Raw genomic sequence first — 27,538 nt, forward strand, 5'->3', positions numbered from 1 at the left:
ACTAGTTCATTTGAGTCATTTGAACTAGTTATGGTAAAGAATAATATGGTTGATATGAAAGTTCTCATATGGCTAACCATTTAGTTAACTACTGTTGAACCAACTAGATGTACATTTTTGTGTACGGTTACACAAACCTAAATAAACGTGCATTTCATTTGTGTGTAACAAGCTAAGTTTCGATCTAGCGGTTGAAAGATATTAGTTTGAATTTAATCAGGTTTTCATCTAACGGTGAATATTGAATGCTTTGTTACTAAGTTAACATTGATTGCAAACCCTGATTTAAAAGACTATATAAGGGAGAACTCTAGCAACTGGGAAACCTAATCCCCACATGTCATGTGTGATACTAGTTGTATTAGCTAGTGTCGATTCTCCTTTAACCTTAGGTTTCTACCGAGACCCTGTAGATTAACGACTTGAAGACTTCATTGGGATTGTGAAGCTAGACCGATACTACTTTTCTTGTAGTTGTGTGATCTGATCTTGTTGTTTCTATAGTACTAAGTACAATCGTAAGATTGGCTTGAGATTGATTTCTCCGATAGGTAAGATACAAAAGTAGTCACAAACATCTTCGTCTCACCGTTTGTGATTCCACAATATCTTCTTTCGCTAGTCCATTAAGATTATTGTGAGGTGATTGATAATACTGAGTTGTTCTTCGGGAATATAATTCTGGTTTATCAATTGGTTCCTGTTCACCTTGATTTATCAAAACACTAAACAAAAACTCGTAGGTATTTCTAAGGAAGGCAGATTTATCTATTACCGTAGACTTTTCTGTGTGATACAGATTTGTTTATTAAAGTCTTCGACTTTGGGTGGTAGCAACTCTTACTTGTGGGAGAGATCAGTTAAGGGAATCAAGTGCGTAGTATCCTACTGGGATCAGAGACGTAAGGAGCACAACTGTACCTTGCACTAGTGGGAAACAGACATTCCGCGACCGTCAGGACAAGTCATATATATGAGTTAAACGACCTGTTCTAGGATTCTCTGAATGGGCCGTTGATAAAGCGTTTTTTAATTGCACGACCCCTAACACGTGGGTCTCTGAACAGAGACCATTTCATGCAGTAACTAGATGCTGACCAACTTCACTGGTCATAGATTTGAATTATAATATTAAAAAAACAATAGATTCAGATCAGCTGAAATGTCTGAAAGGCTGAAATTCAAATGCAACCTCAAATTTAACTGAAATTCAAATTCAACTCAAATTTAACTGAAATTCAAGTGCAACTTCAAATTTAACTAAAATTTATAATCAAAATGAGAATTTTAACATTCATTCATTTTATCCATTGGGTGTAAAATTACACAAAAAAGGTGCAATACTGAGTTCATAGAATACATGTCCAAGATAGCTAAGTTCTGACAACAACATGCTAAACTAACAGACAACTGATAAAAAAACAAAATGATAATTCATCTCCTCCTATGACAATGAACTTAATTAGCCAATACTTCACAAATGATATCAAGCAGAGCATCCATGTGATGTGTCCTTGGTTTACATGCAACTTCCTGCAAAGCAAATCAACAACAGTACAATGACTTCGTTCAGTTCATAATACACAGTAGAACAAAATAAGTTACCAGATATAGGTCATGTACAACAGTGTGAGGTAATTTGACAGACGACCTTCTAGCAATGGGTAGTAGCTGAAAGCACATGTGTGAAGTAATTCGACATATAGATCATGTAGATAACAGTTGGCTAATTTATTGCAGGGCACATCGCATATGTAACTTAACAACTAATAATATTAGCTGGGAGGAAGATGTATATAAATACATGCATTATTGGCCACAAACTGCAGGAAAGTTATCGCAGAACCATAACTACGATAGGAGAAGATTGCAACAAAACAGAAGCTTCAGGGAAATCGAAGGCACATACAGGGGAAGAAGAAGATATTTGCACAAGCTAAACTAGTAATCATATGTGCGCAGGGGAGATACAAGTGGAAGAAGAAGAAGATTATAAGTGAGCTCATTTATTAGTAACGAACTTTATATGTCACAGATCAAAAATAACTTTGTATGCTTTCGCTCACAAGAAGCATACCAGATTAAGGTCTTAGTAATTCAAACTCAGATGGGGGTATAAGTAACGTGAAGGAATGCTCATCTTTCAAGTAAACCATATGTACGTTGTAGTTTAATTCAGCTCTTTCGTTGTGGATTATACCCAGGTGAGCAGCACAAGCATTTCCAGTATTGCCACCTTGTATTCTCCTTGATGTTAACTGCATAATTCAGTTGTAAGGATTGCCACCTTGTATTCTCCTTGATGTTAAGTCATAAAATCAGATGCCTCGGAAGATCTGAATTTCCATAGAGAGTGATGCTAACCTAGGATAGGTGCGTACTGTCGTCCATACATAGTTAACTGAGCCTTTAAATATCTGGCAGTTTGAGACAATATCTTCTATGATGTGCATATGAAGCCATATGCTTTCTGCCTGGGTACATACAACTCCTCCAGGTCGAATAGCCTTTGCCACTGATTCAAAGAAGAGCTTCTCAAAAAGCTCTTGAGTAGGACCTGACAGAAGTTTAACATGCCCATCATTAGATAAGACCGATTTTCAAGTTACATGAGACTGTCACATATAAGTACGATTAGCCTGCACAAAGATCAATTACCTATGGGAGCAGAAGAATCCACTATGACTGCAGCATCGGTACCTTCAGGAACAACCTTCAAACATGCAACTCCTGCTAAGTCAGGAAAGGTTTACAAACAGGGAAGAAAACATAAGGCACAAAATGAAATCCCATATGAAACTATTTAACACCACTAACAAGATAAATTCAACCTGAACATACATATGATTAAGTTTACAATCACACCCATAAACGACACATCTGAAGCAAGGATAACAATATAATAGCTAACTTATTCTAAAATAAACAACACAAACTGAGAAGAAAACTATTTAACACCACTAGTGATATGCCAGCATTTAACCAGTAGCTAGCTTATTCTAAAATAAAAAATAACCAAAATGCTCAATGCCGTAATTTACCCATACTCTGAATTTTCATTTCGATTTAACTACTGTTTAGTACCTTAAACCTTGCTTCCACCTAAATCTTTCTCATAAGAGCAATTCCCCCTTTATATTTCCCTGTACCCACCAATTACCAAAACATTATAGAACAACTGTCGACAATTTCAAGACCAACAACTAATGACACCAAAACAAGGCTAAATCAATTGGCAGCCTTATACATCTATTTCAGAAGAGATAATGCGAATATATATCATTTTAAGTCAACCGTAGATAGTGATGTTCTACAAATACATGCTAGTTAGGTCCAGTTCTAGTCGAGTTGATCAAAATGAACGCAATGAAAAACAAAGCATACAAACATAGAGATGAGATTTAGTTCCACCATCTATGCCTTAATGGGTAGACGACAACCAGTAAATTTAGGTACTTCAAACTCCAATGAACTGACCAATAAGGGATAGGGAAGACACACCATACAAGGACTCACACTATGCATGTCAATTTTAGTAACACAAAATTATCAGAAAAATCCAATAACTTTCCATACCAACGTATGAAAGGATATGAAACCCACATGAAGCATACGAAATGTATCTGACTACCACAGAATGCTCGCACCAAATATAGTGGATAACATCGAAGTCCCGAAAAAGAGCTAAATTCTAAGACCAACTAACTTATTTAGTAGACAATTTATGTGAATTCAAAACTTAAATCAACATATAAGATGGACTCAGTAAAATAGCCATACACAGCTAACCCAATTATACAATCATTTGCTTAGTTTTTCCATAGTAACAAAATCATTTGAACTCAACAATTATAATCCAACAATCAATAATAACAAATATGATTAAGATCTCATTTTCCCAACTAAATAGTTACCAGGATTTAGAGTTTATTCATGCACATACAAAGGAAAAATACCCGTTTGGCCATCAATCATCGTACGTAAATAAGCCACACTGTATTCATATTAACAAAATGTTGGGAAAATAAATATGCAGTCTACATGAAATTTCGCATTAGTCCCGTAAACCGACGAATTTTGTTAGGCAAGTCAGGCATTTATCAACCAAACCTTAAGAATAAAACTTAGTCCTCTGAGATTCAGACACATAAGACGTATTAGGACATGAGTACCATTGAATTGAACATGCATAGTCACTTCAAAAATTCCATTTGACTTGATGCGAATTATATACTCACAATAATGACTAAAATTCTACATACGCTAGTAAGCAGAAATTATCCAATTTAGCAAGCATTTTCAGTAAGAATAAAAATAAGATTTTACTGAAGCAACGGGACAAAAACCTTACTTACATTGAATACAAGCCAAGCTTTTCAAACGATTCTTCAATCAAAATTCAAACCAAATTTGTATGGAACCCTACCACTTCTCCATTCTTCATGGATTCTGAATAATCCTTAATCTCGTTCTCTCCTCGTAAATCGATGATACTTAGTGTTAAGAAAAATTCCCTGTATTCAAATCCTACCAGGAATCAATTGGATTTTCTTCATCTCATGCAATCTCTTGATTTCTCAATCTTAGACTTCTAAGAACTTCAATTTCTTCTTAATCTTCTATGATTTCTCCTCTCCATATCAACATCATCAAACCCATCTGACTTCGAATCCAGTGCAACCCTAATCGATTATTGTCATGATATCACTAATTCCATCTTCTAATTCTCAAATTCGTGACTTCAATTCTCTCATTGTTTCGCTTCTTCTCTCGGAAATAGCAGAAACCCCTTTTAAATCATCATCTTCTTCAATAATTGCAGCGAACTCATCTCCTTCCAACCCCAAATTCTCTTCATCTTTGTCTTTAAGATTCATAGGAAACCCTTTCTCCAATTCCATCACACTCATAATTTCAGATTCGGAAACCCTATAACACCCTAAAACAAATAGCTTTAGCAGTAATCATCCATGAGATGCTTATTTATTTAGATCTAGTTAGAGATTTTGATAAAACCCTAGAATGATAAAAAAAATAAAAGTGACCGGGTTGAATCTGTTCCCAGCAGATTTGAGATTTACAACTGGACTAGTGAGTTGAGGAATTTCAGAAGAAGAATCAAGAGAAGGGTGGGTTTCTATTAGTTTGGTTGAAACAACAGGTTTACTGATTTCTCCATTTCCATGGAGCCAGTTCCTTAGGTTAGAGAGGGAGACCGAGAGGAGAAGAAGAAAGAGAAAGTGAGATTGGAAACGGGGGAGAGAAAGAAGTATTTATATGCTCGATCAAATAATAAAAAGTGAAAAATACTAGAATCACCCAACTAAATGGGTTCTATATTTTCAAGCCCCGCCAAATGGATTCATTACTATAAACTTCATAATTAAACTTTTTGATATTTCTAGGCCCAGAACTTTAGATTTCAGGGCTTGGTAATAAAGTTTAGGGTTTGGAAGAAATTAGTAATACCAAAAATACCCTTGACTATATATACCTAATAAAATAGGCTATGAGTTTCATTTCCAGATTCATTTCCTGTTTCACTTTCTCTCTCTCGGCAAAAGATCTCTCGGCAAAATTGTATCTGCATCTTCCTTTCACTAGATTTTCTCTTCATGATATTAAATCTTCCGAATTCGAATTGTTTCTTCACAAAATCGTTGCATTGAAGAACAACAAACAAGTGCGTTGATTTTTGATTCGCTGTATTGAAGACGAGAGGAAGAACAACACATATTTCCCAGAAAATCGTTGAATTGATTCAGTTGTTTTCAGATCTGACGAGAGGAAGACGCTGCATTGAAGAACAACAAATAGGTTTGTATCAATTTTTATTTTCTGTTTGTATAAAATAGGTTTGATTCACTAGTTTTTTCTGATCTATTTTTTAATTTCGATTTTCTACTGATTATCGTTTTTTTTTGCTTGGATTTTGCTGAGTCTGAGAAGAGGAAGAAAACAGGTTGGAATAGAGAAATCAACATAGTGTGTTTTCGATCTAGTCTTGAATTCCATTGATTTCGATTTTTATGATTTGGATCTTTCTTATTTTGTTTTTATATTTTTTGATTTGGTTGATACTGAGAACAAGGAGAAATAATATTGTTTCAGAAGAAGGAAAACAACAAATCTAGGTACGAATTTTATTTGGCTTGATTTCAAAACTTTTTTCATTTTTTTTCGATTATTTGTTGTTCTTGCATGTCCGATCCGAGAATTTTTTGTGAATTTGTTGTTTATATTTTGTTGATACTGAGAGGAGGATGAAGAAACAATTTTGTTTCAGAAGGACAACTTCAAATTGATGTAGACATGCTGTTTTTTGTTACAGTATGTGTAACTTGAGGTTACACATATGTATCTTGTTGTATTTTTAGCATGAAATTTGTTTTTCTGTTGTTTTTTGTGAATTTGTTGTGAGTTTTTTATTTGATACTGAGAGGATGGAGAAGAAACAATGTTGTTTCAGAAGAACAACTTCAAATTGATGATGTAGACATGCTGTTTTTTTATAAAGTATGTGTAACATAAGGTTACACATGTATATCATGTTGTATATTTAGCATGGAATTTGTATATCTATCTTTTTGTTTTTTTGTTTTTTGTGAATTTCTTGTGAGTTTTTGTTTGATACTGAGAAGAGGATGAAGAAACAATGTTGTTGCAGAAGAACAACTTCAAATTGATGATGTAGACATGCTGTTTTTTGTTATACAGTATGTGGAACATATGTATCATGTTGTATTTTTAGCATGGAATTTGTATTTTTCTGTTGTTTTTTGTTTTTTGTGAATTGTTGTGAATTTTTTGTTTGACCAAATGAAGTTTCAGAAAAATAAGGTTCTTAATGACTCTATACATTTTTTACGTGTATGTATGGATTGCAGGGAGTGGTGGAGTTGATATTGATACCACAAAAGTGGTTAAGCAGATGAGGATGGTGTTGTCGAGTGAGCTTCAGGTAAACATGACTCATAAAATTTGATTGTGATTTTCACATTTCTAGGTATCCATATATGTTGGCATATGGATGTCTAACTGCTAGTTATCTGAAACCTGTAACTAGCAGGATGTGTAACTGCTAGTTACACATCCTAGGATATAAAGTTTATGTTCTATATTTGCAGGTTCTTATGAAAAGGTATATCATGAATATTGGAATGACTAGATAACATTGGTTGTAAGTTGCTTTATGGCCATCTTGTTCTTAGTAAAGGGCCATCATTCAGTTTGGATGATGATCTAGCAGTAACTAGCAGGATGTGTAACTAGCAGTTACACATCCTGGGATATAAAGTTTATGTTCATATATTGAAGGTTCTTATGAAAAGGGATATCATAAGAAACTAAGTGGATGCGTAACTTCTAGTTACACAAGCTATATAGATAAGATAATTGTTGCTTACCTTCTAGGTACACAAACTAAGTGGATGCATAAATTCTAGTTACACAAGCTAAATAGATGTGTAATTTCTAGTTACACATCCTAGGATATAAAGTTTATGTTCTATATTTGCAGGTTCTTATGAAAAGGTATATCAATCATATTGGAATTACTAGATAACATTGGTTGGAAGTTTCTTTATGGCCAGCTTGTTCTCAGTAAAGGGCCATCATTCAGTTTGGAGATGATCTAACAGTAACTAGCAGGATGTGTAACTAGCAGTTACACATCCTGGGATATAAAGTTTATGTTCTATATATTGAAGGTTCTTATGAAAAGGGATATCATAAGAAACTAAGTGGATGTGTAACTTCTAGTTACACAAGCTACATAGATAGGATAATTGTTGCTTACCTTCTAGGTACACAAACTAAGTGGATGTGTAACTTCTAGTTACCCAAGCTAAATAGATGTGTAATTTCTAGTTACACATGCTAATTAGATGTGGGATTTCGAGCTACACATGCTAATTAGATGTGTAACTTTTACTTACACATACTGATTTTGGGTACAGATACTAATATGAATGTGTAACTCCTAATTACACATGTTATATGCATGTGTAACTGCTAGCTACACTAGTCAGATGTTTGTGAAACTGAATATACATTGTTGTATTTATACGGAAGTTGTATTTATACGTACCTGAGAAGTGTTCTAGCTTCTTGATTACTTACGACTAGCTACTTCTTTTTCTTGAAAGGTAGTATATGGATATAGGTCTGGAATGGTTTCACTTAACTCATACATCTGTTTAACTGCACATCACACAAGCCATATGCATGACAATTTGCACGTTTAACTAGCATTGGCAGACTATGGATGTGTAACTAGTAGTTACACATGCTAATTAAATATGTAACTTCTAGGTACACAAGCCACATAAATGTGTATCTACTAGTTACACATGCAAATTAGATGTGTAACTTATAGTTACACATGCTAATTTGATGGGATATGCATATGTAACTTATAGTTACACATGCTAATTTGATGGGATATGCATATGTAACTTTTACTTACACATACTGATTTTGGGTACACATATCAATATGTATGTGTAACTCCTAGTTACACTAGTCATATGCATGTGTAACTGCTAGCTACACTAGCCAGGTGAATGTGTATCTCCTAGTTACACATGTTATATGCATGTGTAACTCTCAGTTACACAATTCAGATGCATGTGTAACCGCTAGCTACACTAATCAGATGCTTGTGAAACTGAAATATACATTGTTTTATGTACTGTTCATTTTAATCGTATAAATACTGATTGCTTGTTGTTATATTTCAGGTTTTAGATAACTTCATAAAAGCTAATTGCTTAAACGTGGTAATGGTCTCGCTGGAACTGGAGTTGACGCTGAATACACAAGTCAGATGCATGTGTAACTCTCAGTTACACTAGATAGACACATATGTAACTCTCAATTACACTAAACAGATGCGTGTGTAACTTCTAGTTACACATGCTAAGAAATTATTGTAAATGAATATTAAAGTAATAACTTTTTTTTTTGTGTTTTTTTTTTATGTCTATTTATTTGCATATATATACAAGTGTAACTTTGCATTACACATATCATAAGGATGTGTAACTTCTGGTTACACATGCCATATGCATGTGTAACTTCTGTTTACACCTTCGCACTGTATTTTAATAATTTCGGGCTTAGATTTAATAATTTTGGGCCTAGATTTAAATTTTATTTAATTATGGGCTTGACAATATGCATAAGGGTATCAAGGTCTTTTAAAAACTCGGGGCCTAGATTTAAACTTTTTTTAATTAAGGGCCTCATATTATGGGTTATCCATGGGTTGGGCCTGAGCCTAATTTCCCCTAATAAAAAATTATGAGATGTAAATCGGTTTTCAAAGGTCGCGGTATCGGCAGCGGATTTAGGGTAAAATAGTAATTATTCAGTGACTGCTATTAGTAATCTCAGAATTTTTCCATAATTCCATAAAGATACAGTTCTTCTTTTCTATGATAACTTTTGCTCCAGAGAATAAGCTGCAGAGTCAATAAAATGGTTGGCCCAAGCATTATTAATTTGTGACATACAAGTATTATCTCTCAACCAGCATTCAAAGAATTTTCAGTTTCTGGAATCAGCAACGTTATTAGGTGACATATCAAAATTATATGACAATGATCAAATCCTATGAATTGGAGATGTTTAAGACAAGAGCTAGGAAAATAAATTAACCATTCAGAGTTTATAAGAGCTCTATCTCACATAGTCTTAATTTCACCTGGTTCATGTTTGTTGCTTGTTCAAGTAAATGGATTTCCATGAAAACCTAGATCAGATATACCAGTATCACGGACAGTTTGAGCTACTATACTGACATTAAAAGTAGAGTTGGAGCCATTGAATCTTTATTCACTATGAAGAGTAAGGTTGAGATCTTCTACAAGAATCCATGGGGCTGAAATGTTATAAGTTTCAAAGATACCCCTAATGAAGTTCCATTGATGGTTCTTTTCATGTGAGTAAGGTGAACCATAAACACAGGACAACAACCAATTTGGTTTAGATGGATCACTGCAAACAAGACAATGAATCATGTTTTTATCACTGTAAATGATGTCTAGTTCAAAACCATCTTTCCAAAGGAAGCAAATACCCCTAGCCCTACGAAGGGATGGCACAAAGAAATAGTTATGAAAGTTCAAAGGTTTAACAAAGTTTAGGATCTTGTTTGAGTCTATTTTGGTTTCCTGAAGGAAAATAATATCTGGGTTTAGCATCCTATTAAGATCAGCAAGATAATTTCTAGTATTTTTGGCTGCGAAGCCATTGCAGTTCCATGCAATAATCTTCATGACTAAATGACTAGAATATGAGACAGTATAATGAGATGCAATAAAAACTAAATTAGAAGAGATATTTTAATTATGAAAACTAAATTTTTAATTTGGTGATATACCTGCGCAGTTTCTCCATGGTAATCATTTGTGGTTTCAGATTGCATTTCTAAAGGATTGTTGTAGGCCATTCCTTGTGTTGTGATGATATTAACATTAGAATTTGTGTCGTTCTTCATAATACTTGGTGGGTTAACATGAATTTTATGAGGATTCATGGAGGGTTCTTGATTGAGAATATAGTTTCTCATTCTTTTAGATTGCCTCTGAGCATCAGCAGAATTTTCTTCACCAAGTTCCTCCAAGATTAGATCTACCGTTCCACGTTCATCATTATCTTCATAAGCAATATCTCTTTTCTCTTGTAGTAAAGTCTCATGAACTCAAACGGTTTTACCATGAAATGTTCAAAAAGCCACCTTTCATTTCATTTTAACTTATCAAATTTCTATTTAAACCCTTAAAATCAGTGATTTGACTCTGCTAGTTAAATATGAGGGATAATTATGGTGTGCAAAATTCAATAATTGAATCGGAGGGATGATTATCTTTTGATTCGACTCTAGTTAAAATCTCAAGAATTCAATTGTTATGGTGTGCAGGATAATGGACACACCCAAACAAATTCTGAAATCAAAATTTGTTTTCCAAAAACAGTGAAGTAAAAGTGTTATGGAGTCTTGTATTAATGAGCTTTACCTAGTGTTTTTAATTCCTTCAATTTGGTCTTCTCATTAATTTCAACTTGGATTGTAAGAGATAGATATGATCTAACGATTTTTCAATATGGGGAAGATCTGTTTTCAGGGAGATAAGAAGACAGACGAAAATTGTGTTAATAATGGAGCAGGGGAGTACCAGAAAATATACGGAACAGAAAGAATATACACTCACGTGATTTTTGTCGCGTCAGCTAACCATTTCGGACTGGGCATAGAATAAAGCGTAAAGAAGGACTCCGGATAGCTTTTCCTAAATTACAATATGAGGTAATAAGTTCGTGCATTGAATTTGTAATTCTTCATAAGTTGAGTATGCATGATGGCACGACTAATAAGCATGTTTGATGCGTTATATGACACTAGTTCAATGGCATACCCACGTGATTTTCCTGGGCTTTCCGTCATGTCAAACCTAATTCCCAAAATGTTCTTGTTCCTGGAATTTGCTAGGCCTCCAGTAATACATAATTTTTTTTGGAAAGTGTGTGTCGGCGGAAATGATTGATTTCATCTTAGTGATCCATCACCATGCCAACTTTATAGAATTAGAAGAATTATTAATGGTAGTCTGTCAGACCCATAAACGATTAAAATTAGTCTTATGGGGACAAAATAGGTTGTGGAGGGCCAAAGAATGACTTTGATGGGCTCGTTTAATCACAAAACGCCTACTTTGTCAAAAAGGCGGAATTGATACCAAACGTGGTTTCCTATGTTGCAAGGAGAGTGAAATGGAAGACTCACCGTTTGATACCTTTATATGGACCCTAGCTATGGAATCAACTAGTTCAGGAAAGGATTCAAAGGACCAAACGTAATCTCCCCAAGCTTCTTAGGAAATTTGGGACAGATCGATCGCATGATCCGGTCCAGGGTATATTGTGTATCATGTATATGTCTTGATAACAACACTATGGGCATAATGCATTACTTGTCCAAACAAGTAATCCTACCTAACTAGCTAGCTCGATCACTAAATCTAATGTAAATGGAAAATTCAGCATAATCCTCAGTTGTCAATTATAATGCGAAAATTAATTAAAGCCTACAGTGTTGAACAATTAAAAACTTCGCGAGAACATCACAGTTACGGAGACACAGAAATGTATGTAGATCTAGCTATTTTGTGCTCGTAGCTAGCTGATATACTCACCGGGATTAATTAGGTTGGTTTTAACTTTCAGTTGTTGGTGAGAGACACAATAAATGACATTAGAAATAGTATCTTAATCTGATACTAGTAAACCATAATTATTAAGGAGCTTGACTTTGCGGACTTATGACAACAGTTTAACCCTTTTTTTCTTTGCAGTGTGTACATAGAGACGTACCTGCCTCGACCTCATCCGAATACGACTGTCAAAAGCGTAATACCAACAAAAATGAAAGAAAAATGCACCTAACTCCATCATCTATTTCTCATGATCCTTGGTGACTATTGTGTCCACGAAATCTTTGTGTGCGATGAAAACGGCTTATAGAAGTTTCAAAGGGTTGTGGTCCTTGTAGAAACACTCATTGATCCGAGGTAGAGCCATAACCTACGAAGAAGACGTGCAATGTGAAACTAACAGAGAGCTCGCAGACCTACCTACTTTTTCAGGTTACCGAATCTTTCTTCTCAGTGTCTAGATGAAACTCTTATTCATGGAAAGACTTTTCACCTTGACATTAAAGAACCAAGCACGGCAAGTACGTAGGCCACATCAATTTGGTTTGGTTTGTACAAATCAAAATCACAAAGTGGTAGTTGTAGAAGTCATCCAAATCGTAAGCAATTCATCATTATGAACAGTGAAAAACACATATAAGTAGACGTGCAATAAGACTTACAAACATATCTATACAGAGTAAAAATGGTGTCTCTGTATGATCTCTTCCTCTACACCATTATCTTCTTCATTTCTCTAGTTTTTATGGTTTTGTTAGGAACTTGCTTCAAGAACAGATCCAAGAAATACAATCTTCCTCCAAGTCCATTAGCCCTTCCCATCATTGGACACCTCCATCTCCTAGATACTTTTCCTAACAGATCTTTTCAGAAACTATCATCTCGTTATGGTCCTATATTTTATCTTCGTCTCGGTTCACATCCATGCGTTGTCACTTCTTCTCCAGAACTCGCCAAAGAACTACTCATGAACAATGAGAAAAAATTCCTCACACATCCAGCAAGTATTGCTATACATCATGTTACTTACGAGTCATCTGGTTTTGCCTTTTGTTCTTACGGACCTTACTGGAAATTCATGAAGAAGCTAGTTATGTCTCAATTTCTTGGAGGTTCAGCACTTGTTCAACTTCAACCTGTTCGTAAAGATGAGATTCATCGGTTAGTTCGTTACTTAGTTAGCAAGTCAAAAGAGGGTGCAGAAGTTAATGTCACCGATGAATTGATGAAGCTTTCAACCAATATAGTTACTCGAATGATGGTAACTAATAGGTATTCTACTGATGGAAAGGAAGCTCAAGACGAGGAACTTCGCAATTTAATCCGAGAGGTGTCAGGAATCTTTGGTCTGCTAAATGTGCATGACTTTTTAGATTTCATACCTCGGTTTTTTGACTTCCAGGGAGTTTTCAAAACAGCCAAGGATGTTAGACGTAGATACAATGTATTGCTGGAACAAATCATAGTGGAGCGGGAACAAGCTAGAAAGATGAGGAAGGGTGATGGAGAAAGGGATGTTTTGGATATGTTACTAGATGCAGTAGCTGACGAGAAATCAGATGTCAAAATCACAAGAGATAACGTTAAAGCCGTCGTGTTGGTATGCTATCTTTATGTTACATACATGTCAAAAAATCGAAAAATGTCTAGCATGTATAATTCACATACTAATGCTTTCAAAATTGAGATTTATGTACAGGATATCGTCACGGCAGGAACTGATACATCTGCCGGTGCAGTAGAATGGGCATTAGCGGAACTCATCAACCATCCTAAAATCTTCAAGAAAGCCAGAGAAGAAATTGATTCAGTCGTAGGAGTAAAGAATAGATTAGTCGAAGAGGCAGACCTTCCAAACCTTCCTTACCTTCAAGCGATATTTAAAGAAATCCTTCGACTACATCCACCCGTTCCATTGCTTATAAGGGATTCAACTCATGATTGTAAAGTTGGAGGTTATGATATTCCAGCTAATACTAGACTCTTTGTGAATGTATGGTCCATGAATAGAAACCCAAAGTACTGGAAAGATCCTTTAGAATTCAAACCAGAAAGGTTCATTGCAAATGAGAATACCGGTGAGAACTATGATGTTAAAGGCCAACATTTTGAGTTCCTACCATTTGGAACTGGGAGAAGAGGGTGCCCGGGAATGTGGTTGTCTTTACTAGAAGTTCCCACAGTGTTGGCTGCAATGATACAATGTTTCGATTGGAAGATAGTCGGAAAGGATCGAATGATCGATATGAGTGAGCGATTTGGATTGACACTTCCAAAGGCAGATCCTCTTACGCTTATCCCTGTTACTCGATTTGATCCTTGTGTTGGCCTCTAAGTTTAGCTTGTGCAAGAGCCATCCCATTATCAAATCAGATTTGTGTAAAAAAAATTGCACTATGTATGCTTTTACTAAAAATCATTAGATGTTTAGCTTCCAGTTGAGCTCCCAACAAATCCTCAAGAAGCTAGCTATAGCTTTGTATATCAATTTTCGTCAATCATTGACGAATCTTGTTTTTCTAAAATTAACAAGTGCTTTACTTTTCATTGATATACTAGGTATCACCCTGTCTTACGGGCCCGGGTTCAACCTTTTTTTTTTCTTTTTTTTTAGTAAATCTTATTATTGGATAAAGAATAGGGTCTGAGATTGTGTCACAAGGGGACAAGCTAACTCTACCAACCATGTTAGTTCCTACAATATTACGTTATTAGGGACTCGAATCTGGAACCTCCTGAAGCACATGAAACTTTGGGGAACAGGAATGACCGGCTGAGCTAGGGGCCGTTGTTTTAACGTTTTGGATCAATGACACGTAATTAGGCATTTGAGGTAGTTAATCCTTGAGTATTTGTTTATTATCTTCCATGTTCATCTATCAACCCGACAACTCATTATGAACTCTTACTTTTTAGTACGTAATCACAGAAGAAATGTCTCACTTACATATGCAAATTGAAGCCTCATAACGTGTTGTAACCTTTAATGATGCTAGTCCAATCCACTTAGCTGACTTTTCATAATACAAATCGATTTATTCTCAAAAAGAAAAAAGAAAAAACTGCATTAACCATAATCAGTGATACGGTTTCATCTTCACAGAGCTCATTCAGCCTTTGTATCTAAATAATTGGCGATGCCATAAATTATATGGGTGTCACATTTTTATCCTCGCGTTTTTAGGGGCCACTCAAAAGAATTTAGGGGCCAACAATAAAACAAAAAAGGTCATTCAAAGGGAAAATGTAGCTAGCCCTTATCTCGCGTAATTCGTAATGGCGAAATTATCCTTATATATTCGGAGGATATGATAACATTGTTATCCTTCGATTGTAATCGGAAGCCAAAATATTACCCAGACTCCCGATTGTAGTCGATGCAGTATTAGAATGATTTCTGTTTCATTTTTTCCATTTCTTTTTCATTTTTGAGTTGTTAGAGTTATAGAGAAGAATGTGAAGGAAAAAAGGGAAAACCCATTTTATCACTACAAAAATGGATGGATATGAAGAAAAAGGTGAGAATCATGGCGAAGAACAAAATGTTGAGGGTTCACGACCGTTTAGAGAAGACGATTTGGGGTATATGTTGAATGATCCAAAGTTTTGTGGAGAGGAAAACCTAGACGACGCTTTCATGGAAGAAAATGGAGAATCGCCTGATATTGAAACACAGGTATTGTGTGAAGAAACTCAAATACTCGATTTTCATGCGTTTGTGTGCTTTTGTAAACAAGAAAAGCGATTATTGCATGCATTGAATGCCATGAACTACCCAGATTCGGTAGATAATTTCTCGAATAAACTTACGAATATAACACACTGAGTACCAAATATGTATATTCGGTAGTTCCAAGATAGTAGTTTACTGCCGAATATGAGAAAAAACCCCAAACTGGTTTTCCAAAAAAATCTACATTCGGTAGTTATGTAGAATTATTTACCTCCGAATGGCCCCAAAAACGAATTCCTCAAAAAATTTCAAAACTCAGTATTCTTATCCTTTACAATCAGTAATAGTTTAACATTATTTGACTGCCGAATATAACAGTGGCCTCAAAATAAAATTCCCGAAAACTTTAAAATCGGATGTTTATCGATTAAAGTTATCTCCCGGTTATTTATATTCGGCTGTTGGACTATATATTTTAGATTCCGATTATATCATTTTTTGCACTCAGTAAACTGTGTACATTCATTTGCATAAATCGGGTGTTTTGGGTAACCGATAGGATTCCGAATATAATATATTCGGGAGTTTTACTTATTTAATAACCTCCGATTATTGTATAATAATTTGTTGCTTTCATATGCAGGCCGTTGAAGAGTTTGTTGATGATTTCTATTTGAGGCCCGACACTTCCCTATACTATGCAAACGATTTGGTATACTCATTACTACTTTTCTTTTTTTTCAAAATTTATATGTTAAATGGTTATGCTTATTAGATTTGTTTTGTTTTATGCACGTTTAGACATTTGGAAGTAAGAAGGAGGCAAAGGAATGGCTTATGAACAAGGCAAAAGATAACATGTGCGTGGTAGTTCAAAATAATCATGTTAGTGACACTCGATTTGAAATGATTTGTGAGCGAGGTGGGACGCGAAAGAGTCACGAGGGAAAGAATAGGAAGTACGTACGGAAGACGACTAGGAAATACCGAAGCAATACCAAGAAGATAGGATGCCCATTTAAGATTGTCTTTTATAAGCCCGATGGTATTAAAGGTAAAGAGTATAAAATATATAAAGTTGATAACGGTTGTCACAACCATGATGATCCGTTGGATTTAATTGTACATGTAATGGTTGCCAAGTTAAAACCACATCAAATGCAGACGGTGAGGTCTATGCGGATCCAAACAGCGAGTGCGATCTTAAGTAAAATAAAGGCGGACGACCCCGACAACTTGTCTTCTTTGTCTACAATTATGTCGGCCCTAGCTACGATCAAAAGGACTGAATGGGATGGTAGAACGGTCATGCAACAATCGGAGTGGTTAGCGGAGTTACACGACTACACCTTGAGAAGGGAAGAAAAGGATGGTATAGTGGTTCGTATTTTCTTGGCACATCCCGAAATGATCCAATTGGCTCAATGCTTTCATCAAATTTTGTTGATAGATGCTACTTATAAGACAAACAAGTATAACATGCCGCTGTTGAACATTGCTTGCCATACTTCGGACAAAAACACGTTTACGATTGCATGGGGTTTAATGGATCATGAGAACAATGTGAGTTTCATTTGGATGTTGGAGACGTTGAGGTCCATTTATAACGGTGATAATTTTCCAAGGGTTATTGTAACGGATAACGATCAAGACTTAATGCATGCAATAGCGGTAGTGTTTCCGGAAGCCCAAAACTTGCAATGTACGTGGCACATTCAATGCAATCTCAAAACCAATTGCCATCATCATTTCCAAGCTAAAAGACCAAGGAAGGGTACCAAGAGGTCAAAGGAAGAGGATGAGCGCATTATTAAATTAACCGTGGAAGAACGTAAGGAAGAGGATAGGCTATTTGAAGAAAAGTGAAAGTAGGATGGAATTATTTGGAAAATGTTCATGAAAGCATGGGAGAAAATCGTTTGGTCGATGACCGAGGAAATTTACGAATGTAACTTGAAGAAATTTGAGGATGAATACGGCATGGACTACCCAAAACCGGTTGAGTATTGTAAAAAACAATGGTTAACGATTAAGGAGAGGTTTGTGTTTGCATGGATATATGAATATCGTAACTTCAAGAACGAGGCGACAAGCATTACGGAGGGGTCTCATGGTCGACTAAAGAAAATACTAATTGGTAGTCAAAATGGAGTTGTGTCGATCCAAGAAGCAATCCATGAATTCACCAATCGTGATCTCGTAAAGATTAGGAAATGTATGCAATTTAGTGCACACAAATTCCCGATGGAACATATTAAGGAAAAATTGCTTCTAAGGGGAGTTGTTCATAAACTTTCAAGATGGGAAATAAATCGCATGATGAAACAATTGAAGTTATATAAAACTTAATACGGTTTGTGTTTGCAAGGATATGATAGGTATTGGACTCCCGTGTCGTCATAAGTTGGGTAGGTATGTTGAAGTGATTGACATCGATGATATTCACCCATTTTGGAAGCAATTAAATTTCACTCCGAACACCCCGGTAGTTGATGGTCCGTCTTTCTTGGAGTCGGAATTGTGTGCACGAATAGCCGAGCGTTACGCTACATCAAACGGCACCAAGAAGCAAATATTGATGCATAATTTGGAGGAAGCCCTTCACCCTTGGAATAAGCATCTTGTGCCGCAAACCTGTCGTCTCTGTTCCTAGCAAGAATACGGTTGTACTCGGTGCACAATTTTATAACATGGTGCACCCTTGAAGAAACATGGGATGGTTCATAATTGTGGCGTGGCTTCTTGTACTTACCAACAAAAGGACCCAATGAAACGTTAATCCAAAATATACGATCGTCTTGCTGTTCTTTGGGTAGATCTTTCACAATGTAATAATTTTTTATCCATTCGATCTCTTCCTCAACTTGTTTTAATCTTTCTCTATGATGGAATTGTTCTTCACCTCGCTTCTTAGCCTTGATTTCCTCTTCCTCCTCCTTCGTTGCCACTAACGATGGTTTAATTTTTTTGGGTTTTTTGTTCCTTTTTTGTATTTCTTCTTCCATTGATGCAATTGATGTAGTTGTTCGCTTGCATCTTCGAAGTATGTTGTCGATTGATGATGGACTTGCCATTGAAAATGTTTTTCATTCTGATTTTTTACTCAATAATAACTGAGAGGAGTTACCCTCCTTATATAGATTAGAGTTCCAACGGCACTAATTTTTGAAAATATGTCCGTTGAGGTTTCTGAAAATATGGCCGTTGAGGTTTCGTACCAATGATGCACTACAATCGGTTGCTAACGATACACGTATTACCTCCGAATAAAACATTCGGAGGATAATTTTTTTTGTAAAGTTCCGAATGAACGATGGCCCAAAAATCAGAATTTGGGAAAAACTGATACTTTTCAAATTTTGAACTTGAAATAATCGGAAGTTAACTCAGTTACCAGAACTTCCGAATATGGGGTGTCTAACCTACACAATCGGAGGTATAAAACATTATATTGTCTTCCGAATAAATACTGGCCCCAAAATGGGATTTTTCCTATTATCAGAAATTTTGAGATTTTTTCAATATATATATTCGGTTGTGAGTGTACTTCCGAATATTGTGTGTCTACTTAAATATATTCGGAAGCCAAAAAATTCATCAAACTACCGATTATTACCAGTTTGTATCCAGGAAGATATGGCCAACAATATTCGGCAGATAACCAACAAATATATCTCCCGAATACTGTCGATGTTCTTGAGAAACGAAGAACACGACTACATCCGGAAGTAAATAAGCATGAATATCGCCCTAATCTGGATAAAAAACCGAAAACCCTAGAATTTTTTTTCTCGATTCGTCGAATTAAAGCGAAATAAACACCAAAAATGATAGATTCTTACCTAATTGGGGCCATTTGAAGTTGACGAAGTGTTTGACTATCGAAATCGCCACCACCAATTACATTTCCGGGTACTTGTTCTTCGCGTTCTTCTTCATTTGCAGCAACGATTTCTTTATTTCTTGCTAAAATCCCAATCTTTGGATCGATACCCCGAGCAACATTTTTGGTTCTAGGTCTGTGGGTTTCATTTCCCTTATCCATTGTTTTACAAACGAATCGACAATGTTTTGATTTTACGATTCGCGACGATGTTTCGGTTGAACGAGGGAAAGTTTTTTTTCTTCCACAATCGGAAGATATGAAACTGGAAGAAGAAGAGTTGAAATGAGTAGAATTTTTTTTGATTTCGTTTTTATACGGTTTTATCAGAAGGGCATTTATGTAACTTCAATATCATATAGGGTACCCCTTAACTAGAGTCTTTGGATGGGTATAAATTGATGGCCCCTAAGTCCTTTTGAGTGGTCCCTAAAAACGCGAGGATTTTTATTTCTCGTTGGGGTATAAAATTTAAGGGTATATCATAATGTCCACCTGCAACCTCAAATTGCATTACTAAAAAATACATTAGGACAAACGTTTTTTAATCCTTTGTATATCAACAAAATTTATCATATCGTATCTGTTGTTGTTATCGCAAAGAGTTGATGATGTTTCTTTTTACTTGGAACCTTTTAGCTTTCGGAAAACGGGTCATTTGTCCAAATATTTTTAAATCACGGTTCAAATGGACGAGTAAAAAATAGTTTTGCTGAAATGGCAAAAAAAAAATAGTAAGGATGAAACTGGTTTCATCCTTGCTTAAATTTAAAAAATAGCAAGGATGAAACTGGATACATCCTGTGTAAATTAAAAATAAGAAAAAATATTTGAAAATGGGCACGATGAAACTGGCAACATCCTACCTATTTTTATATTTTTGTCCATTTAAACAGTATCAAAATCTAACTGTCCATTTCACCCAGGAATTGTTGATTTTGGCCTTTTTAACCAATTTTATGTCTAGCTTTTAACTATTACTCAATCCCGTGCCGTGCTACCCGCTGTCCATTTTGGTGATGCTAAGATTGTTCGGCATGACACCACTCATTAGATTCATTCCATTATATGTCTGATAAGAGCAACTGCAGTGGACGACTAAACCCAAATTTGGTGTCGAGTGGGCTGGCGTAGTGGGACGGACCATCGATCAAAATTTGATCAAAGAGTAAAACTCGGACCAAATTTGGTCGGCGATTAAGACCAAATCCAAATATAGTCGGGCGTTTATATAATGTCCGCCTACCCGACGGGCATTGGTATAATGTCCGCCTGTAGCCGCGCGTTCGTAAAGTTAACGCCTGATGCAGGGCGTTGGTATAATGTCCGCCTGGATGGGGCGTTGGTATAATGTCCGCCTGGATGGGGCGTTGGTATAATGTCCGCCTGACACCCAGGCGTTGATATAGTCATGATCCCACCTTCACAAAGTTTTGAAAACTTTGCTTGGGGCGTTGTCTTTATCAACGCCCCATTTTTTTTTTTTTGAACCCGGGCGAACGTATAATCTCCGTCCCACACACCAGGCGTTGCTATAGTTCACGCCCCATACAGGCGTTATCTTTATCAACGCCCCATACCAGGCGTTATCTTTATCAACGCCTCATGCCAGGCGTAATCTTTATCTACGCTGGACGATGAAGCAGACTTTATATCAACGCGCGACCAAATTTACTCGTTACCCGCTACGCCACAGGACGGACTAAACCCAAATTTGATCTTTTTTTTAGTCTTTGGTCTTTAGTTATGCTCGCACCACTGTGGACGCTCTAATAGGTCCCGATTTTTAGTTCAGTTGTGGGTGATGATTTCGTTTAAAATCAGGACCAACAAAGAGTGGATCCACCAAGTTTTAATTGTTTTTACATGTTCGTAATTTGAGTACTTACAGCTTAGAATAACTGTATGTTTTTTTTTGATTGAAAGAGAGGATTTATTAAAAGAAGAGGAATGTACATGCAAATCTATCAGGGGTAGAAGAAGAAAAGAAAAAACCAAGCTACGCTACAAACAAAGAGAAAATTACAAAAACAATGCCTCCCAATTAGACAGAACCGTGTAGGAGCAGTTTTGATGAACCTTATGACTTGCAGCTCAGCCCAAGTTAGAACTAAAGTATTAACTTCCAAAATGAGATCATTATCAGTTTTGAAGAGGTGTGTAGGTTCAAACCTTCTACAATTTCTTTCTTTCCAGATTGTGTGAACGATAGCTGCTGGGATTAAATTCCAGATGTAGTTGCCTGATTGAGAGAAGTGCTGAGTGTGCCAGGTATCTGCCAAGGCTCTCATTGATCCCGGCAAAACCCAAGACCAACCTGTTGTTGGTGTTAAGTTGCACCAAATCTTGTATGCAATCTTACAGTGAAGAAAAAGATGATTCTGTGACTCCTCTCCTCCACCACACAAAGCACAGTCATTATGAAGAGACATATGTTTCCGTTGTAGCGTATCTATAATGTTCAACTTGCCGTAAACCAAACACCACATAAAAAAACATATCTTTGGAGGGATTGCCTGCTGCCAGATGAAATGAGTAGGAAAGTGAGGCACGCCATTTTCTGCCACTAATTGAGAGTACAATGATTTGACAGTAAACACACCAGAGGGATGCAGTTTCCACCTCCTTGTGTCTGTCAAACCGTCACGAACAGGGGGGATATCACCAATGGTTGCAATGAGAATTCCATATTCTTGAGCCTCTGCATATGAAAGGACCCGCCTGAAATCGAACTCCCAATTTCCTTCACTACAAATCATGTCAGCAATACAAGCATTTTTATTTCTGATTAGCTTGAACAACTTAGGACAAATAGAAGATAGAGGTTGCTTCCCGCACCAGCAGTCATTCCAAAAGGTAATGACAGTTCCAGAATGTAGAAATAAATTTGAATGATCACTAATGAAGCCTCCCGACTCAACTATTTCCCGCCAACAAGAGACCCCATAGGATTGACTGACTTTTCCGGGAACCCAAAAGGAAAAATCTTTTCCATACTTATCTTCTATAATTCTATACCAAATATTACTCTTTTCAACCCCAAATCTCCAACACCATTTAGCTAACAAAGCTAAATTCATGATTTTTAGGTTGCACACACCTAGAACACCTTTATTTTTATTAGCACGAACTATATCCCAATTAACTAAATGTGATAATTTTGCCCCATCTTTATATTCCCAAAGAAAGTTACGCATCTTCTTTTCAAGAATCTTGATGACAGAGCTTGGGGCCTTAAACAGAGAAAAATAGTAGGTCGGAATAGAGGATAAGATACACTTCAAAAGACCTAGCTTACCTCCCCTCCAAAGTGAAATACGCCTCCAAACTGAAAGTCTAGCGTCAAACTTTTCGATGATAGGGTCCCAGATTCTGATGGAGTTAGATTTGGCACCAAGCGGCATTCCCAAGTACATAAAAGGTAGATTGTCTAGTGAACAACCTAATTCTTCAGCCTAAAGAGTTAAGTCTGGAACTACTCCCACGGTAACAAGTCTGGTTTTCAGGGTATTTACCTTTAGCCCAGCTATGTATTCGAAACAATATAATGCTGAAAACAGGTTATGGAGTTCTTCCTTGTTATCATTTAAGAAGAAAATTGTGTCATCTGCATAATGAAGGTGATTGACCACAATACCAGTAGGAGCTACAGAAAAACCACTAATAAGGCCTTGATTAGCAACCCTATCAATATACCTTGAAAAACCTTCCATGGCAATGTTGAATAAAAGAGGAGAAACTGGACAGCCTTGTCTCACGCCTCTAGAACTAGTGAAGTAACCGAAAGAAGATCCATTAATAATAACCGAGAAAGAAGAAGTTGAATAACAAAACCTCATCCAATTACACCACTTCCTCCTGAACCCCATTTTCAGAAGTACGAATTCAAGGTACCTCCAATTGATTCTATCAAAAGCCTTCTCAAGATCAATTTTGCAAATAATGCCCGGAATTCCAGATCGAAGTCTAGAGTCTACCAGTTCATTGGCAATAAGAGTGCCATCAATGATTTGTGTGCCATGAATATAAGCACATTGCACCGGAGAGATCATCTTATCCATAAAAAGATGCAGCCGTGAAACTAGAACTTTTGCAATAATCTTATACACACTAGTAAGCAGACAAATAGGTCTACAGTCCTTGATAGACTCAATATGATCTTTTTTAGGCACTAGAGTGATGAAAGTAGAGTTGTGTTTAGAGTAAATAGTATCTGTAGTGCAAAATTCGTTCACAGTACCCATGATATCACCTTTGATAAAGTGCCAACACTTCTGGAAGAAAATAATAGGGAAACCGTCCGGACCAGGTGCTTTGTCTTTTCCCAAGTCTCTAATAGCATGCAAAACCTCCTCCTCAGTAAAATAAGCTTCTAGGATATCAACTTCGGTGGAGGTAATTGAATCAAAGTCAATCCCTTCCAGATCAGGTCGAATGATCTCTTCTTCAGAGAAAAGAGTTTTGTAATAACCTACTATATGTTTTTGCAACCTGGTTTTATCAGAAACCAACTCATCCCCAATGTAGAGTTGCCTGATTCTGTTATATCTACGCCTGGCAGAAGCATTGCTGATGAAGAAAGAAGTGTTTCTATCACCCTCCTGTAACCACTTTGTATTTGATTTAATCTTCCACGAAGTCTCATCCATCTTAGAAATTCTTTCAAAGTCTGCTTTGTATTGTAAAAGTACATTCTGCTCCTCTTCATTTAAGTTATTATCTACAGCCAAGTCATCAAGAGTTTGAATTCCAGAGAGAATAGATTTCAGTTTAGTATTGGTATATCCAAAAACTTCTTTGTTCCAGACCTTCAACTTTTCTTTAAGTGCTTGTAACTTCAACCAGAGCACTGTGCTAGGAGTACCTGCAAAACAAAAAGAAAGCCACCAATGTTCTAGTATATTGTAGGAAACCATTCTCTAAGAACCACATAACTTCAAACCTAAAAGGACTAGGTCCCAAAGAGGGGTCGGAAATATCTAAAAGGAGAGGTATGTGGTCTGAGGTGGGTCTGGTTTTTGCTAATTGGGTAAAAAAAGGATAGTGTTGTTCAAAGGATGGTGAAATAAGGAATCTATCCAATCTGCACATAACCGGATTTGCTTGTCCATTGGACCAAGTGTATCTAGCTCCCTTGAGAGGTAAGTCAATAAGATCATGTTCATCAATGAACTTATTGAACTTCTTCATACTTCTTGTAATCTTCTTACAATTCTTTTTTTCAGCACATTTGGTAATTGTATTAAAATCACCCCCAATACACCAAGGTAGGTTTGGCCAATATCTGCAAATAGTGTCGAGCTCAGTCCAAAATTCAGCTCTGTCAACTGAGTTATTTGGCCCATACACGTTTGTAAGAACCCACTGAAAATTGTCGAATTTATTTGTGCATAGAATAGAAAGTGTATACTCAGCAACAAGTGAATCACACACTTCAACCAAATCTCTATCCCAGAGAATTAACATACCTCCCGAGCTGCCGAAAGATTGTTGCATTGTCCAGCCCACATTCTTACAACCACATATTTGTTGGATATCCCATGCTGTGTAATGCATCATTTTTGTTTCTTGGAGAATAATGATAGGAGCTTTAATCATCTGTATCATCTTATGAACCACTGTTCTTCTATTACCTGAATTTAAACCTCTAACGTTCCATGTTAGGATTTTGAGACTCATTGAGAACAAAATTTACCCTTAGAATGGACAGACCTTCTTGGCCTGGAAGAAGGAGAAGCAATAACCTCGACTGAAATACCAAGACGCTTTAGCTCATTCCGCAATTTGAGGGGGATCACTGGCTGGGACTCAATGACAGAGTCTGGATTAGTAGACCAAACGTCATATGATGTGCCAGGTGATGTCAGTTGTGGCTCAAATCCAGGTGGGTAATCAGCTATGCCATTGTCAGAGGTAATAGAGAATTCTCTATCCTCTCCATTCAAGAAAGTATTCTCTAAACCCATGAGAGGCAGGGAAGTAGATTTTGCTTCAAACACCGGAATAATCTCCTCACCTGCAGCATAGATTGTATTCTGCACTGCATAATCTTTTCGAACTCGTTTTTTTGTTGGCAGAATAAGAATGGGTTTTAGTACAGGGCCTGATGTCGCAACCCTATAAACAAGAAATTTTCTCACCTGATTTGGCATAGATTGAAAACTAATACCAAGTTTAATTCCAAGGTTGAAGAGGAGATTAACTTCTGTCAGTAACCAGTTGGGTATGGTAATCTGATGTAGCTTTTTTCATATTTTTGGGTTGGTGTAGGGTAAAACAAGGCTTGGGGTGTTGAATTGGGTGTTCAGTGGGATGTCTATGAGCTAGAGATGAAATAAAATATGAAGGTTGGATTGAAGATGGATTTGGGAATGATAACAGGTGTTGTACGAGAGGTTTGAAAGGCGACATTAGCAGATTAACATCATCTACACAGTTTTTTTTGGCTACAGGTTCGAAACAAGTTTCAGGAATTGAAATCCTGAATGCTGCAGGCTTATTCATCTCATCAACTTCCATGTCAGTAGCCACGTCCAATGTTTCTGCCAACTCAGATTCCACCTCAGCTAAGATAACTGGCTCTGCAACAATAATTTTTGAGAACTGAGAAGTAAGTTCCCTACACTTAACCTGCTGCCAGATTTTCTTCATGGGCTTGGTTTTGGATCTGTTTCTTTTCTTTTTACGATAGCGTCTTTTCTGCGTAGGTTTACACATATCTTCCGTAATTGAAGCAGTCGCATTCAACACAGAATCCTTATTCACAGGATCCTTATAAACAGAATTTGTGATATTCGAAATATTGGCAGTTAATGCATTACGGGGTACCATCACACAAGGAACAACTGTACCATAGTTGTTTTGGATGAACTTTCTCTTTTTGGTTCTGGCACTTTCCAACAAATCTTGTGTAACTGATATTCCGTTAGATATTGTTTCCGTATTCACAGGAGGAGTGATAAGGAAACTTTCTCTAGCCGATGATGATTTCCCTGTACCATGGATGTGTGCAGTGATCATCCGTTTTCCAGAAAATAGTTTTATCACTCTAGGTATGGAATTTATTCCATTAACATTCCTTACTTTCATGCGCATAGCCCGTAAGTTGGTGAGTTTTAGGGTTGCAGGATCAATCAGAAGCAGCTCTCCATAAATTCTTCCTCTAGAATAAATGTATGTTCCTTCTTACTTAATCAGCCTTGTCACTCTAGAGCCAGGGAAGTTTTGTTTTTCCCGTTAAATCCCTTCAAATGTAGCCAAGAGAACGTCCAAGAATTGTTTAAAGCCTGCGAGTATATACCTTGCGCTTCCGATTTACATAAAATTGGTTAAAAAGACCAAAATCAATAATTCCTGGGTGAAAAGGACATTTAGATTTTGATACTGTTTAATAGACAAAAATGTAAAAATAGCCAGGATGTAAACAGTTTCATCCTACCGATTTTAAAATACTTTTTCTTATTTTTAATTTACATTAGGATGCATCCAGTTTTATGTTTGCTATTTTTTAAGTTTAAATCAGGATGAATCCAGTTTCATCCTTTCTATTTTCTTGGTGTCCATTTCATCCATAATGATTTTTACTCGTCCATTTGAACCATGTTTTAAAAAATATTTGGACAAATGACCCATTTTCCGTCCGATTTATTGGTTAAATATAGTTGTACAACGGCATATTAGAGTTGTGGTTAGGTTTAGGGTTACATTAAGATTATATATTGGGTCAAGATATAATCTTCGACGTCCAAAATTTGCACTAATCAATCG

The 27,538-nt window shown here is 36.4% G+C and overlaps 1 protein-coding gene and 1 long non-coding RNA gene across 5 annotated transcripts; one reads left to right on the plus strand and one right to left on the minus strand.

Annotated features, from left to right (window-relative positions):
* Positions 1 to 1,284: 1,284 nt before the first annotated feature.
* On the minus strand, positions 1,285 to 5,260 carry LOC113322367. Of its 3 annotated transcripts, none has more exons than XR_003347115.1 (4): positions 4,356 to 5,257; positions 2,659 to 2,730; positions 2,078 to 2,557; positions 1,285 to 1,533 (listed from the first exon to the last, which is right to left on the minus strand). It is a non-coding gene; the product is annotated as an uncharacterized LOC113322367 (long non-coding RNA). The 3 variants fall into 3 exon arrangements; XR_003347116.1 differs by lacking the exon at positions 1,285 to 1,533 and adding an exon at positions 3,085 to 3,143 and having other exon boundaries at positions 1,975 to 2,557; positions 4,356 to 5,260; XR_003347114.1 differs by lacking the exon at positions 1,285 to 1,533 and having other exon boundaries at positions 1,975 to 2,557; positions 4,356 to 5,258.
* A 7,390-nt stretch (positions 5,261 to 12,650) lies between these two features.
* LOC113322600 (3,9-dihydroxypterocarpan 6A-monooxygenase-like) lies at positions 12,651 to 15,257 on the plus strand. 2 transcript variants are annotated; one of them, XM_026570730.1, is made up of 3 exons: positions 12,651 to 13,815; positions 13,915 to 14,576; positions 15,007 to 15,257. In XM_026570730.1, the coding sequence occupies exons 1-2, from the start codon at positions 12,901 to 12,903 to the stop codon at positions 14,548 to 14,550; spliced, it is 1,551 nt and encodes a 516-aa protein (XP_026426515.1). In that variant the 5' UTR covers positions 12,651 to 12,900; the 3' UTR covers positions 14,551 to 14,576; positions 15,007 to 15,257. The 2 variants fall into 2 exon arrangements, with proteins under 2 accessions (XP_026426515.1, XP_026426514.1); XM_026570729.1 differs by lacking the exon at positions 15,007 to 15,257 and having other exon boundaries at positions 13,915 to 14,768.
* Positions 15,258 to 27,538: the final 12,281 nt, after the last annotated feature.

Source organism: Papaver somniferum, chromosome 11 (assembly GCF_003573695.1).
Source record: "Papaver somniferum cultivar HN1 chromosome 11, ASM357369v1, whole genome shotgun sequence".
NCBI lineage: Eukaryota > Viridiplantae > Streptophyta > Magnoliopsida > Ranunculales > Papaveraceae > Papaver > Papaver somniferum.